Source organism: Triturus cristatus, chromosome 9 (assembly GCF_964204655.1).
Source record: "Triturus cristatus chromosome 9, aTriCri1.1, whole genome shotgun sequence".
NCBI lineage: Eukaryota > Metazoa > Chordata > Amphibia > Caudata > Salamandridae > Triturus > Triturus cristatus.
The window spans coordinates 1,280,494,884-1,280,511,418 of record NC_140592.1 but is presented as its reverse complement, the minus strand read 5'-3'; the positions used below and the strand labels follow the sequence as shown (position 1 = coordinate 1,280,511,418).

Sequence of the window (16,535 nt, the reverse complement as noted above, 5' to 3'; positions counted from 1 at the left end):
CTCCCAGGATTGGCCGAATGTACGTGGAGGGTTAGAAGCCGACGACAGGGTGAGAAGCCCGAAGAGCGGGGGAATAACATCGGTGATCGAACCAAAAGAGTGATCGATAAGGATCAGGAGTGGCTCGATGGCGCTAAGTCATCACACTGACGGTGTCTCCGGGAGCCAAGGCTCACCCAAGATCCATACATTGAGGGCCACACCCTCGGCATCTGGGGAGCGAAGGGAGGCGGGCGATCCTTATCCACTACGGGTCCCCTTACTGCCAAGGGGCGCTCCCAGCAATGGGCAAAGATCGACCCTTTATTGTAGTGATCTATTGTAATATCTTTAACGCCTCCCGGTGTAAGGTTGTGGCGGAGCAGGGGAAGTACAAAGGGGATGGACCATGAATACACATGTATGTGGGTGGGGGTTTCAATACCTGCGTCTGCAGATATCCAGGGATGAGTGTTTGCGGATCCACCGAGGTGACTGCGATTCACCAACCCATTACCACAGGATAGTTACGGGTGATTCATGACCTCCTGCGTGACTATAATCTTGAAGCTTTAGTGTCCAGCGAGGCAGAGGGTGAATTATCAAGAACAGCCTTCCAGGGGAGCGGTAACTTAACATGTATTGACCACACTAGAGTGTCTACCAAAGGTCTGAAACACGATGGGCCATTCCTGATTGAATTCACTGGATCTAGCGATCGCGCTTCCCTGACCCTGTCCATAAACGTTAAAAGAAATAGGACAAACTACTGTTGCTAAGTGTGGGTGGGAAAACCGCAGCAGCGTAGAAGGGTCCGGGAGAAATGGAGGCAGCGTGTTGCACAAGGTGGCCAAAGACAGCAGAGGAAGCCTCTATCTGCACTGACTTAACTCCTCTGCTGATAGGCTGTGGACGCATCTGATAAAATGACAATGGCGCTCGCCTCGAACCCAAGAAAAGATGCCTCTGTGAATAAGAGGCGGACAAAAGGAGGGTTTGATCACGACTGCTTCGGGCCAGACAAGAATGAAATAGAACCTTACACACAACCCTAGAGATCGGCTAGAAATCAAGCGAAATGGATCAATACATGATCAGGCTTTAAAAAGAAGGAAAATGGAGGCACAAGAGCAGGCTTGGTCCAAACTGACCGGGCGGCGGACACCAGCGACTCCACCTTATTTTGGGAGCTGGTAAACTCGCGATGTGGGGAGAAGAGCAGGGCCCCATCATTTGAATCCGTTATTGCCCCGAATGATTGGCCGGCACATCTCCATGGAAACTTGAATCCTTCCGCTAACAGCAAAGGAGACTCAGTCTTCACCGCTCCAATGCCCCTACATAGGGTGACCAACCGTCCGTAAATTTCACGGGCAGTCCGTAATTTCGGCCGCCTGTCCGTTGTCCGTGAAGGATTCTTTAACGGACGCAATTTGTCCATAATTTTAACCGGGCACCGGTCGCACCACCCTAAAGCCGGCACAGCTTCCACCCACCTCCCTGCTTGACTCCGATGCAGTTGAGGTCGGTGTAACAGACTCCGGTGCAGGACCAAAGCTCAGATCCCAGCAGCATTGGAGAGGCTCAGCGGGATGGCGACCCTCACACCTTCTGCCCTTGATGAGCTGTTAAGAGGTGCTTGAAGGTGACTGGGAGGGAGGGGCTGCAGCTTCAGGATCAGGGGCATCTATTCAGATGCAAACAGCCCTGAATGTGTCATGCTGCAATCTAGAGGGGCCTCACACATTCCCTTTCTGCCCAGGGCCCCAAACATCCTAGAACCGGCCCTGATTACACCTAGGCAGCACGTGGTTCTCTTTACAGAGCTTTGTTACTGTCACTAAATTGTAAGCAAACCTCGGTTCTTCAAACGTGCAGTCTATAATGTAATAAAACAAAGAAATGGCACAATCGCACCCACACTGATTAACAAAGTATGGAGGACAATCAGTTAAATCAGTTCTCTTGGAGTATCTCCTTTAAGTACTGTACATCACAGTGGGGGATGGCAAAACTAACATTTTAGAAAGAGAGCCTGTGGTCTCGGTGTCTTGTCCAGGAGGGGGTGAGGATCCCTACACTACCCTGGCAGAGACCAAGATGATACTAGAATACTGCATGCCCACCCCTGTGCCCACCCTGGTGGATCCTGTTCCCGCTCCTGTGATGGCTCCTGCCCCCCCGCAGTGATGGCTCCTGTCCCCCCATGTGGTGGCTCCTGTTCCCCCATCCCCTGTGATGGCTCCTGTACCCCCCTGTGGTCAGGGCCGGATTGGAAACCAAAACCGGCCCTGGCAAAGTGCTCGGCTGCCCCCCTTCCCTTACCCCCGCAGGAGGTTGGGGGTGCCGCTGAGCTCTTTGCCAGGGCCAGTTTTTGGCCAATTTTGTTACAAGTCCGATTTTGCAGCTATGCTTCAAAAACGGCCCTGTAACAAAAACGGACCCCAGTGGCCCAAACAGGCCCTCACCCGTGCAGCGCACCGGGGGATTGCCCGGTGCCCGCTATGGCCAGTTCGGCCCTGCCTGTGGTGATTCCTGTCTCTGCCCTGGGCGGCTTCTGTCCCAGTCCTGGAATGGCTCCTGCAGCGAGGGTGAAGTTCTTGATGGGCCTCTTCTCAAAAAGTCTCAGCTCAAAATTAATATGAAAAGGTGAGCGAGTGAGTAAGTGAAGGGATGGGTGGATTGCTGGATGAATTAGTGAAAGGGTGAATGGATGAATGAAAGATTGAATAGATGGATAATGATAGAGGATGGATGCATTGATTAGTGAGTGGAAGGATGGATGAGAGAAAAGGTAAATAGCTGGATGTATGGGTGGAAGGGTAGCTGGATGGGTAAAAGGGTGGATGAGTGAAAAGGTGGATGAGTGAGTGGATGGATGAGTGAAATGATGGATGGATTGATGAATTGATAAGTGCAAGGGTGAATGGATGGACGGATGAGTGAAAGGGTGGATGTAAGGATGGATGAGTGAGTGAAAGGGAGGGTAGGTGGACAAAAGGATGAATAGATGAGTGCAGGAGTGAAAGGATAAATGGATGAGAGAAAGGATGGATGAGTGATAGGGTCAATGGATGGATTCATGAGTGGATGAGTAGATGGATGGGTGGGTGGATGGATGGAAGGAAGGATGGCTAAGTGAAAGGGTTGATGGAGAGAGAAAGGGAGGATGGATGGATGACTGAAAGGGTGGATGGATGAGTGACTGGGTGGATGGATGAGTAAGTGAAAGGATGGCTGGATGGGTAAAAGGGTAAATGGTTGGATGGATGAGTGGATGGATGGGTAGAAGAGTGGATGGATGAGTGTACAGATGGATAGGGTGAAAGGGTAGATGAGGTGAAAGGGTAGATGGATGGATGGATGAGTGAAAGGATGGATGAAGGGATGGATGAGTGAAATGATAGATGGAAGGATACATGATGGATAGGTTTGCAAATGGTTGAATATGTTTGGCTATGGCTGGGCTTACTTATATACTATTGTGCGACCTCCTCTGATGTGTCTGTAAAACTTACCTATTGTACTGAAGTTTTGTCCTGAATTTTGACATCCTGTCCTGAATTTGTGTCCTGAATTTTGACCCTTTGTCCTGAATTTTTACACTCACCGTCCTGAATTTGCACCAATGCCAGTTGGTCACCCTACCCCTACAACAGACGGGGCTCAAGGAGGAAGCGTCGGCAATTACCAATGTGAAGCAGGGAAAGGCCCAATGGGGGCCCGCCGATGCATACAAAAACCATATTAACTCAGGTCTGCAACGCAGCCGCTGAAGGCCGCGTACCTGACACATGGACTGATGGCATGATAATGGCCCCCATTTTTAACAATGGCCATGGGGGGGATGTGAGATGCTACCGCCCGTATCCGTCCTAGATTCATCAGTGAAGATCACGGGGCGAATAGTCCTTGGGAGACGACGGCGTGGGCTACTGACAGTGACACCGTGACAGATTCTCCATATGGATTCAGGAGGGAGATGGGGACAGTAGGACCGTGCATACATTTGAATCTCATTTCTGGTAAATGTACGCTGGCCATGGAAGAACGCATTCCTGTATGCTTCGCAGACCTAAGCTCTGCCTTCGATTGTGTAAACCACGCTAAGTTGTGGTAAGCGATGACTGATACGGGCGTCCCAGGTGACTGTTTCATTTCTATCACAGCTTTACGCAAGGCTAACATCTAGAGTGAGGTACAGGAGGGGAGTGCACCCCAAGCTTTAATGTGTCCATGGGAGTAAGACAAGGCTGGGTCATTGCAGACCTCGTCTTTTTATCATATATTAATGGGCTAGACGGAACCCTCCAAGGACTGAAAACTGATGTCCCGAAAGTAGGCTCCCGCCCAACCCCTCTGCTCCTGTAGGCAGACGATGCAGTCTTAATACCTAGAACTGCAAACGGACTACAAGTGGTCGAAGCTTTCGCCTCATACATGCAGCACAAAGACCTCAAGTTAAATCTTACTAAAACGGTCGTGATGGTCTACGGATGGGGTAGCGCTAAGAAAAATGTCCATCGTGTGAGGGAACATAAGCCGACTGAAGTCCAAAGCTTCTCCTATCTGGGCATTCGATTCTCCTCTAATAGTAATCGGGGCCCTCATACCGACCAGACAAGACTTAAACTAATCCGAGCCATGGGGGGTATTTTTAGATTTTGTAATAAGATAGGAAGCAGACCTATACATGAGATGCTGTAAGTATATGGCAGCAAATACTCATCGGTAGCAACCAATGGTTCTGTAGTGTGGGGCCACACCAGTGTAATATACTACAATCCTGTGAAAACTCCTTTTTCTGTCCTATACTGGCAGTACCAAGCAGCGGCGTAACGAAAGTTGAGAGGGCCCCCCTGCCACGCACATGGAGGGGCCCCGTTCTGAAATTAATCTGGAGATATTGGGCCTAAGCACTGAGCTTAGGGGGGCACCTGCAGCTCAGGGGCCCCCGCACTGCAGGGGCTGCGGGGGCCTGTGTTATGGCCCTGGTACCAAAGTCTACATCCCTATATCTCCTACACAACAAATTGGATGGCCCATATGTAGCCGATCTAATACAAACCAGAGCCTTATGATCTTGCCATAACATTCGGTGCACGGAGGGAACAAGGTTTACCAGGGACATAACTAAGGATTGTTTAGCACTGGAGCATTTTAATAAAATCCCATGGCTAGCGTATATGGATAAGCCACTGAAGGACATTGACAAAGATTTAGCAGTGACAAAATCCACTGGAATACTGCAATATGTTGAAAATGTAATTAAAAAGATCTATAGGAACAAACAAAGTAACGAAAGAGCCAGTAGAGAAGAGAAAAAATCAGATGTGTCAAGACACATGACTAGTATAACGCGCTCTGGTCTACCTGAGTATCGAGGGAAAGTTACCCAGGACAGATGTCACCTGACGAGGCTACGATTGGGTCCTGTCCGTGAACTGCTGGCGTGCCCATTTTATCAATCAATCAATCAATCAATCAATCAATCAATCAATCGCATTTATAAAGCGTGCTACTCACCCATCAAGGGTCTCAAGGCGCTGGGAGGGGGGTGGGGGGGGTCAGTGCTCGAAGAGCCAGGTCTTGAGCTGCCTTCTGAAGGAGAGGTGGTCAGGTATGGCGCGAAGGTGGCTGGGCAGAGAGTTCCAGGTCTTCGCTGCTAGAAAAGAGAAGGATCTACCTCCGGCGGTGGCTTTGCGGATGCGGAGTACGGCTGCCAGGGCCTGTCCGGTGGAGCGCAGAGTGCGCGGGGGAGTGTAGAAGGAGACGCGGTTGTTGATGAGTTTGGGTCCGAGGTTGTGAAGGGCTTTGTGTGCGTGGGTGAGTAGTCGGAAGGTGATCCGCTTGTTGACGGGTAGCCAATGGAGTTTTTTCAGGTGTCCGGAGATGTGGTGGTGGCGAGGGATGTCCAGGATGAGTCTTGCGGCAGCGTTCTGGATCCGTTGGAGTTTCCTCTGCAGCTTGGTGGTGATGCCGGCGTACAGGGTGTTCCCGTAGTCCAAGCGGCTGGTGACGAGGGCGTGGGTGACGGTCTTCCTGGTGTCAGTGGGGATCCAGCGGAAGATCTTGCGGAGCATGCGGAGGGTGTTGAAACATGCCGAGGTCACCGAGTTCACCTGTCTGGTCATGGTGAGGGAAGAGTCCAGGATGAAGCCGAGGTTGCGCGCGTGGTCGGTGGGTTGGGGAGTGCTGCCTAGGGCGGGGGGCCACCAGGAGTCATCCCATGCGGTGGGAGTGGGGCCGAGGATGAGGACCTCCGTTTTGTCTGTGTTCAGTTTCAGACGGCTGTCTGTCATCCAGTTCGCCACTTCCTTCATGCCTTCATGTAGTCTGGTCCTAGCTGATGTGGGGTTGTTAGTGAGGGATAAGATGAGCTGGGTGTCGTCGGCGTATGATATAAGGTCGAGTCCGTGTTTGCGTGCGATGTTCGCCAGGGGGGTCATGTAGATTTTATGCGCAGAAAATAGCTCACAGGGGCCCATGGGGTGGAAAACCACTCGGTGCACGATGCTAAGCTGTCCTGCACGTTTTATCGAGATTTAAGGCGAATGTGTTTACGGCCAATCTTTATGGCAAATAAACCTTTCTTTTGTAGCGACGCCATGAATGTTATATGTCCTCTTGATATGTCGAGCTGCTGCTGGATTTATAAGCCGGGGCTATAAAAAGAAGGACATTCTGGACAACTTATCCCACGAAGTTGATGGACAGGTGATTTTAGACGGATAACTCTTTTTAAAACTTTAAGAAGAAAAGATGACTCGTATGCATGAAGTTTTAACAATTCATTGAATGAGTTTTATTTGTGTGTGATGTATATTTTATCCAAAGTACCTATGTGGATCCGTTGTACTTTCATCGATCGATAGAAATGACTCCGAATAAAGTTTTTTTGATGCCCCAGCACTGCTGCAGTGAAGAGCCGATGGGGGAGGGGGGGCAAGTTTTCTCCATCCCGCGGCAAAACGCATTGAAGAGGAGGGGGGGTTACTCGCTATTGGTGCCCCGAGGCAGCAGGTAAGAGCGGGGGCGGCCGTCGCCCCCAAAACTCGTGCCGCCTGGGGCGGGAGTCCCCTCCTCCCCCCTTCACACCCCCCCCAATAAGACCAATGAGGCAAGCTCCGAGGCGAGGCAGGACGCACGGGAACGCCCTCCTGCAGACGTCCCCTGGCTAAGTGTTCACTAAGACGCGGGCGGGGGATGGGGGGGCAATGGGAGGTGCGCAATGATCCTCAAAAACTAACAAACCAGTGCAATTTTATCTGAGTGCGCTGGAACCTGAAAACCTCACCTCAGGTGCGACAGGTGGGCAACTAGAGCCAAATTTCGGGGGGGGCTGAAAAAGATTTCGGGGGGGGGGGGGGCTAAGTCTTCCAGCCATAGGCAGAGTGGCTGTAAGAAGGGGTGAAACCAAAACAAAAGCCTCATTAACGAGTAAATGGTCTTTTAAAGACCTGTGAAGTACTCGGGTGCCGCTGCAATTAGACGGACGCCAGCCCGCGAGGCTGTCTCAGCCGGGCTGACACACATGAGGCCACCATGGGGGGGGGGGGGGGGGGGGCTGAAGCCCGGTGAGCCCAATGGGTGTTGCGCGCCTGGGTGCGAGGGCACACCCAGTGAACCGCGTGAGCGGAAGCTTAGCAGCTGCTGCTACTGTCCGCAAGCTTTTCACTGAATAGTGTGTCGTTGCACACGCATTATGCACTACTGCCTTGTGAGCGCCACAGCCCCCCTGTCGCTGCCTCAGCTGACATCAGAGGTTGCCTTTTCAATCTTTCAGAAGAGTTTACGTTGGCATGTGGTGGCTGCAGCATAAGGGTGTAAAGCAGTTCATGGCATCAGTGCAGTGCCGAGGCCACTCACGTGGGGGTGTAAATGCGCACTGCAGCCCACGCGTGAGTGACATCTGAGGTTCGCGCCACTAGTGCACTTTCTGCTCACTATACCGTGGTCCTATTTAAAAGTAACCTATGCCAGCAGGGATTAGCCAATGCTTGACTGTGTTTCAAGGTGAGAGCACGGGCCCCGGAGCTGCGCAGCATCCTTCCTGTGTTCAGGTGTTTAATGCTAACTCTGTCGCTGTTGAATTGCCGGTGGCCCCTCCCCCTTCACCCTCGCTGTAATGTCACCCTCGATGTCCAGAGTCTGTTATGTCTCCTTCTGTGCACACCCTGTAATCTCCTCCTTAGTCTACAAAGTCTGTAAAATCCAACCCAGTGCCCAACCTGCCAATCCCTTCTCTTCACTGGTTTGCAAATAAATCATTTCCACTTTCTTTCTATAATTTCAATGGTTAAGTTCTGTTCCACTGACATGTCTTCATTCCTTTCATAGGATATTTGGTTTCTACAAAGGAATCCTCCCTCCGATCCTGGCAGAGACCCCAAAGCGAGCTGTGAAGGTAAGGCGCTGAGACGGGAAGGACCGTGCAACTCGCTGTTATAGTTGGGTTCAGATTTTACACCCACAGAACCATAGAAACTCAGCAGGTACCGTCATCTCAAGAAACTATAACTCATGCCCTTAGGTAACTATTACTCACGCCCTCACCACGCACCGCTAATTACCCCAGATATGACATCACTCATCTTCTATGACATCATTGATATATCGCTGCCATATTTGCTTTAAAATTATTGATGGGAACACCGTGCTTGGCGGAGGTGCAAGTTATATTTACTTGCAATAACTGTTATGTTATGTTATGTTATGTTATACAGGTTTTTTGTATAGCGTGCGGCTACTCAAAAGAGTGTCCCGACGCTTTGAATTGCATACTAATCTCAAAACACAACAGGAAAAATGAACAAAAACAGAAAAAGAGGAAACCGGATAGGACCTGAAACTAAGAAGTGAAAAGCCAAGTTTTAAGCCCCTTCCTAAAGGCCAACAGGTTAGGGGAGCTGCGCAGGGACACAGGCAATTTGTTCCACAGCTGAGGCGCTAATAATTTAAAGGAGCGGCCACCGATGCCAGCTCTCTTCACGCGGGGCACCGCAGCAAGAAACAAGGCTTCAGACCTAAGCGATCTGGCAGGACGGTAAAAGGACAGCCTTTTCTGAAGATATTTTGCTCCAGATGTGTGCAAGGCTTTGTGTGCCAGGGTGAGAGTTTTAAAAACTATCCGCTTCCGGACAGGAAGCCAGTGCAGAGCCTCCAAAAGGCCCGAGGCTCTGGCACGGCGAGATAGTCCAAAAATAGCACGTGCTGCCGAATTCTGAACAACCTGTAATCGTTGAAGCAGGTATTCTGGCAGGCCGAGATAGAGGACGTTGGAATAGTCTATTCTCGAGCCTATCATCGCCTGCACCGTGATCTTCCTGTGTTCCTCCGATAACAAGGGAAGGAACTTGCGGAGCATCCGGAGTAAGCCAAAGCAGGTGCCTGTGAGACCGATTACCTGCGAGCGTAGTGTGAGGCCATTGTCGATCTTAATCCCAAGGTTTTTCGCTACCTGGGACGAACTTGCTGGTGGAAACATGTTCTCAGGCCACCACACTTTCCAATCCGGGTCCGATCTGCACCCAAAAAAGAGGACCTCGGATTTATCCGAGTTGCACTTGAGGCTGTTATGATGGAACCACTGAAACACAGCCTCAAGGCAACCCTGGATCCTACCTCCATCGAAGTCCGCACCCCTCTCACAGGTGAAGAGGAGCTGGGTGTCATCGGCGTAAGAAACGATCTGGGCCCCGAAAGACTCCGCCAGGGCCGCCAGAGGGGTCATGAAGATATTAAATAGAGTTGGGCTCAGGACAGAGCCCTGAGGAACTCCTACACCCAATGGCGACATCTCGGCGGAGCAAGCAGAAGCCCAGACCGATTGTCGACGGCCTGCCAGGAAAGATCGAAACCACTGGAGCACCGTCCCTCGAAGACCAATCTCTGAGAGTCTAGCGAGCAGACCCTCATGAGGGACGGTGTCAAAGGCCGCCGACAGGTCTAACATCACCAACATCGCTCTCCCACCCGAATCCAGCACCTCCTTTATCGCCTCCGAGACTTCCAGGAGGGCTGTTTCGGTGCTAAGATTGGCGCGGAAACCCGACTGTGTAGGGTGCAGTAGGTCGTGGGCCTCCAAGTAATCGGTAAGCACCTTCTGCACGTGCTTTTCAATGACCTTCGCCAAAGCCGGCAGGAGCGAGATAGGTCTATAATTCGCTAACACCTCCACATCCAGACCAGGCTTTTTAAGCAGGGGAATAATCATTGCCTGCTTCCAGGACTGGGGAACCACACCCTGTGCAAGAGAACAGTTCAACAGGGGGTTCACGAGTGGATTAATGACAGCTGCCATTTTAGCCAGAAATTTTGCGGGGCAGGCATCCCGAGGGGAACCTGACTTTAGTCCCACCATCAGGTCAAATGAAGCTGTCAGCGAGAGAGGAGGGAAAGCTGCCAAGGCCACACCGGCGTTCGGACGGGTAACAGCGGCATTCTCCGCCCGACCTGGTACCTCAGGATCCAACACAAGGAAGGAGTCCTGGATCCGCTGGATCTTAGAGGTGAAAAAGTCCGCAATCGCCCTGACCCAAGGCGCAGGAGGGGGGGTCTGGGCAGGCGCTGCGCGAGAGGCTGTAAACTCCCGCACAATGGCGAAAAGCTCCTTACAGGAGTTGGAAGCGGCTTCAATTTTTCTAGCAAAATAAGCCTTCTTCTCCGCGAGGATGTTCCGATGGTACGCTTTCGCCAGAGACCTGTAGGTGAGTTTCGCCGTCGCGTCGTATTTCACGCGCCATGCTCTTTCCGCTACCTTGCATTGCCGACGAGAGGCCGCCAATGCTTCCGTAAACCAAGGGGCAGAAGCACCTTTTTCGGGTTTGCGGAGGGGTCTCAGAGGAGCAAGATCATTGAGCCTCTCTGAGAGCCAGACCTGCAAACGCTCCACATCCTCCTCTAAGTTCCCGGTTAAGGCACAGGGGTGATCGGCGCAGGACTGTGCCAACAGTTCCGGAGTAATCCGGTGAAGTGGCCTGAATCCCACGGCAGTCTGCCGGGGGACACCGGCAGGCTTCCCAGCATCTGAGAGATAAAATCTCACCAGCCTGTGGTCAGACCAAAGCACCTGGGTGGGGGCCAACATCTCTATAGGGGTCGTATAGAAGGTCAAATCCAGGGTATGTCCCTTCTCATGGGTCGGCCCAACATGATAGGGAACCAGGCCCATAGGGGCTGTGACCTCCAACATTTTCAACGCATCGGGATCCGTTTCCACGTCCATATGGACGTTGAAGTCCCCGGCAACAATGCAATGTTCTGATGTAAGTAACAAAGAAGAGGTCACCGACTGGAGCTCTTCAAAAAAAGAGCCCATGGGCCCTGGCGGCCGATAGACTAGAAGACCCTTCATCGATTGGTGTGATGAAAGGACAATGGCGAAGGCAAGGGATTCGCAATCCTTGATCGCGTCCGATGGAATGATGGTACACGAGACCATTTTGTTGACTATTAATGCCACCCCACCTCCACGCCCCTTCGGCCTATCCTGCCTGAACATGTTATACTCGGGCGGGATAGCAGTGGCAATATCTGGGTTGGACGCCTCGCCGAGCCACGTCTCGGTGAGCATTAGGAACAGGGGTTTTTCTGACTCTAGCAAATCAAAAACATCCAGAGCGTGCCGGCCCAAAGATCGAGTGTTGAGCAGTAGGCCCAGATGTTTAGCGCAAACCGCCGCCTTCTGTGGCGCATCGCCAAGATGTTTCTGCGGGCGCCAGCCACACTCAGGGCAGCAATGCTTGCCCTTGTGGCGAGCAGGAAAAACCGTCCGGCCGAAACCATTTGTGTGCTGCCAAGACCAAAGTTCCGGACCCGAGTAGTGTAGCATAGTGCTCAAAAAAGCAAGCTAACTCGAGCCGAATGGCCGCGTCCTGCCCGTCGCCTCAAACGCCTCCGGGACGCTGACGGGCGCAGACGGGCAGGACTCTGGCACGACTCCGGCTAAGCGAACGGCGTCCCGCTGCGCGATACCGCTGCGCGGACGAGTCCGCCTTAAATAGGCGTCTCCCACATCCACTCGAGCGTCGGGACGCTCCAAGATGGCGCCCGCGCCCACACACACTCAGCCCAACCAAAGATGGCGCCCGCAAAAGAAATCCGCCCCGGAACCCGGACCCACCAAATGGCGGTGTGTTTTCCTGATTTAAATGCAGGTAAGAGGACAGCAAGCCCAATATAGCGGCAGTAAAAGCAGGGGTTAAAAAACCAAAATAAACAAAGATGGGCAAAAGGGAGATAAAAAGACCAGTTGTCCGAGCTAGATGATAGCGCGACCAGCGCTCGTGTAGCAATCAGCAGAGAGCCTGAAAAACGAGTCCACCTTAAATAGGCGTCTCCCACATCCACTCGAGCGTCGGGACGCTCCAAGATGGCGCCCGCGCCCACACACACTCAGCCCAACCAAAGATGGCGCCCGCAAAAGAAATCCGCCCCGGAACCCGGACCCACCAAATGGCGGTGTGTTTTCCTGATTTAAATGCAGGTAAGAGGACAGCAAGCCCAATATAGCGGCAGTAAAAGCAGGGGTTAAAAAACCAAAATAAACAAAGATGGGCAAAAGGGAGATAAAAAGACCAGTTGTCCGAGCTAGATGATAGCGCGACCAGCGCTCGTGTAGCAATCAGCTGAATTTCAGTATAAATGTATATATATACATATATATTGAAAAAAACAAAGGTTCCAGGGACGTTATAGTTAGGCCCAGACTTCACTCATACAAAACCACTGAAATTCAGCAGTTATAGTTACCTCAGCTAACTTTAACTTATGCCCCCACAATGCACTGCTTATGACCTCACATATTACATCACTCATGACATGGTCAGTGACATCATTGATGACATCTCAAATGACATCACTGATTACATCATCCAGCGAGTGTAAGTCTTTTCTAAGAGTTTGATTGTTAAACAAATATACCAATCTACTACAAAAGTTAAATTAGTACATTAGGTGTACCACTAATGAGGGAAACTACTTCTAACATATGTTATGTGAGTGACTGTGTAACTGGGTGAGTGGGTGTGAGTGGCTGTATTGATGTGTGAGTGGCTGTATCGGTGAATAAGTGGGTGTGTGAGTAGGTGTGTGGGTGAGTGAGTGGCTGTATTGGTGAGTGAGTGGCTGTGTGAGTGGCCTGTATGGGTGAGTGTGTGGCTGTGTGAGTGACTATCAGTGAGTGAGTGGGTGTATTAATTGTATTATAAGTGAGTAACTGGGTGTTTAAGTGGCTGTATGGATGAGTGAGTGGCTGTTTGAGTGGTGGGTGGTTAAGTGAGTTGATGTGCCAGGGGCCGATTCACAGAAGTAATCTGAGACAAAATCCTAAATTTACTACTTTTGGTATTCACAGAAGGCATTTAATAGTAGTAAAGTTAGGATTTTGTCTTAAGTTTGACTTAAGATAAACTTAAGATAAACTTGAGACAAACTTAGGACAGATTTAAGACAAAATCCTAACTTTACCACTACTAAATGCCTTCTGTGAATACCAAAAGTAGTAAGTTTAGGATTCTGTCTCAGATTACTTCTGTGAATCGGGCCCACAGTGTCTGTATTGGAGAGTGATTGTGTGAGTGGCTTTATGGGTGAGTGAGTGGATATGTGAGTTCTTGTATGGATGTGTGAATGGGTATTTAAGTGGTTGTGTGGGTGTGTGAATGAGTATGTGAGGGCTTGTATGGGTGAGTGAGTGGCTATGTTGAGAGACTGGTGAGTAAGTTGGTGTATGAGTGGCTTTATAGGTGTGAGACCGGCCTCGTGGCGTGGGCCCTCCCGACCAGCAAAGTACACTACAACCACGCCGAACCTCGTGGACACGACCTTCCGGCTCCCGTGGACCAACATCCCGAGGGCCGACCATATCCCCAACACGCATGCCTGGCCGAGGGAGAGCGAAACCCCCCCAACCCAGACCAGACCGAGAGGCGCCGACCCTGTCACACCTCTGGTCTCTTCCCCGAGGGAGGTTTCGATCGACCACCAGGCCCCCGGTGAGCGGGCGCCTCGCCTGCTGGGCGTCTGGAGTCCCTCCCGGACACACCTGAACAGATCAAAGGGCCGAGCGACGGGAAAACCCCGACACACCACCCCCAGGCACCAGACCCCTCTCTGCGAGGACTCCGGACTTCAAAGAAGAGGGGGAGTATAACAAGGGGTGCTGAAGGGACGGGAGGCAGAGAAGACCTGGACTGACGAGAGCCTGCGGACTTGGTCGCGGCTCGATCGCTCCCCGAACAGAAGAACGCTACCCGAACCCCGAACCATCTGAGCCCTGCTGGCGCTGTCGCGGTCGCGGCTCCCCGAACTCTGAACCATCTGAGCCCTGCTGACGCTGTCGCGGCTCCCCGAACTCTGAACCATCTGAGCCCTGCTGACGCTGTCGCGGCTCCCCGAACTCTGAACCATCTGAGCCCTGCTGACGCGGTCGCGGCTCCCCGAACTCTGAACCATCTGAGCCCTGCTGACACCGTCGCGGCTCCCTGAACTAAGAACCTCCGGTGCCTGCTGAGTGACTCGCGGCCCGCTCCTCCAAGAGAATCGGCAGAGATCGCCGAGAGAAGCAACATCCCCTCAGCTCGAGGATTGAGAGCTGGGCGCCGGATACCTCGCAGAGACACTGATTGAAAGACTGTCCCGCTACCCCTTACCCCTCATCACAAGATCGCTGCCGCTTGTGGCATTCATTCTGCACCTGCCTGCCGGATCATAAAGATCCCTGATAACCATCGATAAAAGTATATTCTCTTACAACGACTTACTGTGTGGTGTCCCTCTATCCGAAGAAGAGAGTAAGCGCAGCGTGTGCGATCCTAGGTACGAGACCCTTCCAGGAAGGGCCTCCCTGCTCTTGCTCGGCCTGGTTTTGGGAAGGGTGGGCCTCAGGGTGGTCAGGAACACATTCCGCAGCCTCCCCGGGGGACGCCTTCCAACAATAGGTGAATAAGTAGGTGTGTGAGTAGCTGTATGGGCGAGTGTGGCTGTGTGAGTGACTATATGGTTGAGTGAGTGGTTGTATGAATAGCTGTATGGGTGAGCGAGTGGTTGTGTGAGTGGCTGCATGAGGGAGTGTGTGAGTGGCTCTATGAATGAGTGAGTGGTTGTGTGAGTACTTGTATCAAGTCGGAGGCCTTACGACCGGCATCGTCGGTTTCAATTATAACCGGCTGATTTTGATTCAGCCGCTCGGAATTGAAACTGGCCGGTCATTCCAGCTGGCTTCCGAAGGGCTCAAGGAGCCCGTTGGCCAGCCAGAACTGGCCCTTAATGCATATGGACTGCGCTTTTACGCCGTCAGGATTACGATGCTCGGTTTCTGGCAGGGTTTCCATGCTGGCCTTTCCGAAATGGAAACCCTGTCGGAAAGAATGTTTGGGGTCCCCGTGCAGGGCCCCCTTTCCTTTGCATCATCCTATGGTGCCCCCGCGGGGGTTAAGGGATTAACACCATCTCACATTTCCCTATGGGAGCATGTACTACTGCTGGTTTACGGCCGTAACATACTTTCGCATAGGGAAATGTCGGAATATGGCCGAACACGGCCACATCATAATAAGGCTGTCGGGTCTGCTGACCAGAGGTCGGTCGGTGGGTCGGTCCCATTTTCGAGAGGTAAGAGGCCCCTCTGTTGCACAAAAGGCATACACAATTAATGTGTCTGTACCCACACTGCTCCCAGTGATTACACAGCCACATAGGTGCACACACACGATGCAGGTGTTTCCAGGTGGCGTTCACTGCACACAAGGCAGGCTGAACTTCCAGAGCGGAAGTCGCTGTCACCTGAGCCCGAAGTGTTGGGGACCTGCCCTCCCTGCTGGATTCTGTTCTGGAGGCAAATGTGGTGTTTGCATGACATGCAAAGGTGCCAGCCTGCTCTTTACATAACACTCCAGGGGGGGTAATGGGCCCCCACCAACCCCCAGGCCAGCCTGCTCTTGACATAACACTCCAGGGCTCAATGCAAACACCAGGGGTCGGGTGAGTGGGCCCCACCACGCCCAGGCCAGCCTGCTCTTTACATAGCACTCCAGGGGGGTGCTGGGGCCCCACCACCCCCAGGCCAGCCTGCTCTTTACATAGCACTCCAGTGGGGTGATGGGCCCCCACCACTCCCAGGCCAGCCTGCTCTTTACATAAATAACACTCCAGGGCTCAATGCAAACACCAGGGGTCGGGCGTATGGGCCCCACCACTTCCCAGGCCAGCCTGCTCTTTACATAACACTCCAGAGCTAATGACAAACATCAGGGGGGTGGGGGGATGAGGGGCCCCATTACCCACCAGGCCTGTCTGCTCTTTACATAACACTCCAAGGCTAATGGCATAAAACAGGGTGGGGCGAGGGGCCCCCAACACCACCCAGTCCAGTCTACTCTTTACATAGCACTCCTGGGCTCATGGCAAACACCAGGGGGGTGGGGGGATGAGGGGCCCCCAACACCACCCAGGCTAGTCTACTCTTTACATAACACTCCAGGGCTAAAAACAAACACGGGGGGCGTGGGGCCCACAACACCACCCAGGCCGGTCTGCTCCTTATATAACAGCCC

The 16,535-nt window shown here is 52.3% G+C and overlaps 1 protein-coding gene across 2 annotated transcripts in view; it reads left to right on the top strand.

The window, feature by feature from the left end:
* The window catches only part of SLC25A21 (solute carrier family 25 member 21), a 957,302-nt gene that overhangs the window by 808,255 nt on the left and 132,512 nt on the right, over window positions 1–16,535 (top strand). For both annotated transcript variants that reach the window (XM_085627462.1, XM_085627461.1), the window contains exon 5: window positions 8,320–8,386. In XM_085627462.1, the coding sequence (XP_085483588.1) occupies window positions 8,320–8,386 (67 nt within the window). The remainder of the gene's footprint in view (window positions 1–8,319; window positions 8,387–16,535) is intronic.